Source organism: Morone saxatilis, unplaced genomic scaffold (genome assembly GCF_004916995.1).
Source record: "Morone saxatilis isolate NCDOM2014 unplaced genomic scaffold, NCSU_SB_2.0 Contig0, whole genome shotgun sequence".
NCBI classification, from domain to species: Eukaryota; Metazoa; Chordata; class Actinopteri; family Moronidae; genus Morone; species Morone saxatilis.
The window spans coordinates 19,429,951-19,432,377 of NW_023339650.1; the positions used below are offsets into that span (position 1 = coordinate 19,429,951).

Sequence of the window (2,427 nt, forward strand, 5' to 3'; positions counted from 1 at the left end):
AAGCAGTGATTTTTAAGGTGGAACACATTTTATAAGCTGTCAGATAATTGTTATGTAGTAAAAAAGTATAGAAAAGAAGTAGAAAATGGCACTAAATGTAAATACTTGACTGACTCGTTCCTACGTTTTGTTTGCTCTAATCTGAGTTGTTCCTGCACTGTGTTTCCCACAGATCACCTGTCTGTCAAACAATGAAGGCGGGGCTGTGGCATTATTCACTGGATGAAGGATATGTTGTGTTCTCGCTGTTATACACACACACACACCAGTTGTCAGCTGTGGTGACAAACAAAGAGCTAAAATGTGCCGTTTGAAAAACAGTTTCTTTGGAATGAAGCCAGAGTTCAGATCTTAACCTGTTAATGTCCACAGTGGAGTTTTATAATTACTTTTCTTTATTGCTTAAAGTACCAACCTTAGACAGCAATATAGATTAAAAAAGTTAAAAAGTTACACTCTGTCGTGTTTTCTTGGTCCACTATTTCCATTGTGTGTTTTAATGTGTTGCTATGGGATGAAATGAGTAATGCATAGTGACTAATGACACACATAATATGAAGTATCTCAAAAACTACAAGGTTTTAAATGGTAATGTTTGGTACCATTGGATTTGGAACAACTTCAGTTTCAATAATATGTGCTTTTAACCAGAGTAAATCTGAGATTTAACGTGTCAAATTAGTGTTTTGTGATGTTTTTCTTTTTCCATTTTTTTTTTATTTTCAGGATAAATATGTAATATAAGATTTTGCTATTCTACATCTAACAGAAATAAATCTGTGGGACTTTTCCTGAACACACTAAATATAGTAATACTACAGTTAGTCATTAAAGAGTTAATAAACAGGCTTTTCAAACCTTTATTGCACTGAATGACAGTGTGTGTGTGCAACATGTAATAAAATACGAGATAGGGCTGTTAATATTATTACTACAACCTTCAAGATCAAAGTACAAATGCCTTTTATATTCTTTCTTTCTTATTCTAAAGATTCGGATGGTTACCAGTGTTCTGGATCTGTGTTGAAAGTAAACACGTTTCCGAGGAGGACGACTGGGCTCGCCACCAGTATTGGAATGGAATGGAATTTAATGAAAGGGTTTTAAGAGAAATCTGTCCAGTAGCACAGAACTGAAGCTGCATTGATTCATTCTTTCCAGCAGAAGTTCCAGGAAAGATGTCTTTTTTAGACAAATAAAACCTGTTTGAGGAGCACAGTCTTTGCCAGAAGGTGGAATATTTCAAACCTGCAGTGGTCATTCGTCTGCTGGGAGCCACAAAAACTGCACAGTCAATTAAAGTTACATTTTTAGGGAAAGGGTATTTCTGTGATCTCACTTTTTTAAATAAATAAAAAAAACCTAACTGGAAGTGTATTTTTATGTAAAACAGGGAAGTGAAAGTGAATTGAACCATGGGAATCCTTGCGTGGCATGTTTCCTTAGAAGTGAAGTCACAGCTTCCTGAGAACTGTCAGAATATGTTTTCTATGAACTGTAGGTGGAGGTAGTATCCAAAAACCTCACGGGAGAAAAAGTAGGAGTAAGTATGAGCAGCAAAATGTAGGGTATCAAAAGTAAAAAGGATTCAGCAAATAATAATAATGGTTTTAGACAGGAAACATAAATACTCAAGGCCACATTAGCCGCTGTTAGCATTACGCATCTGATCTCCGAGCTGTCGGCAGTCGAGTTGCATTGTGGGTCATGTAGGCACCAGGCTTTGACAATGTCAATGAATAATTTGTCCAGTACTTTAATATGTTTGAAACTGATGACATTCCCATCAGCCTTAGCTGTAGTTTGTTTCGCGCTAACACGCTAAACTAAGACAATGACCACAGACACGACTCCAAACAAATGCTAATGTTGCTCCTTTACGTGTTGGATGTGTAAAAATGAAAATGTTTGCTCACACATTCTCCTGGTAGTGTGATAATATGTCTCTGTCGTGTTCACAGCTTGTTGTACTGCCCCCTAGTGGCCAAATAAAGAAGGTTTAATAAGCAGAAACTAGATGCTACTAATCATCTGTCTCACTACGCTGTTACAAATGTGTGCGTGTCTCACCCTCCAAACTTGAACTTGCTGTTCTCCCCGAGGAAGACCTCCTTGTTCTTCCTGCGTCCAGAGCTGCGGCCGCAGGTCACCATGGCAACGAGGCTGGCTGCAGCCAGAGCCATGCAAGTCAGCACGTCCACCTTCATGTTTCACAGGTTTCCCCGCCACAACTGACACGCCGCCAGCATCCCCCGGCCACAGCGGCCCCACCAGCTCCACCTCCTGCAGTCGACCGTCCAGACCGCCCTGCAGACTAACGCTGGTGGTTGTGGTCAATCATCCCACAGTGGCGGGAAGTTTCCTCAACTAGAGAGCTCCAGAACGTAGGCAAGACTTCCAAATAAGGCAAATGCATGAGTGACCGCT

General features: G+C 40.0%; 1 protein-coding gene across 1 annotated transcript in view; it reads right to left on the reverse strand.

Moving 5' to 3' along the window:
- LOC118324773 (gamma-aminobutyric acid receptor subunit rho-3-like) overlaps positions 1-2,207 on the reverse strand; it is a 16,962-nt gene extending 14,755 nt beyond the window's left edge. Inside the window, exon 1 of the mRNA XM_035657238.1 lies at positions 2,071-2,207. Within this exon, the coding sequence (XP_035513131.1) occupies positions 2,071-2,207 (137 nt within the window). The remainder of the gene's footprint in view (positions 1-2,070) is intronic.
- Between the last annotated feature and the right edge of the window lie 220 nt (positions 2,208-2,427).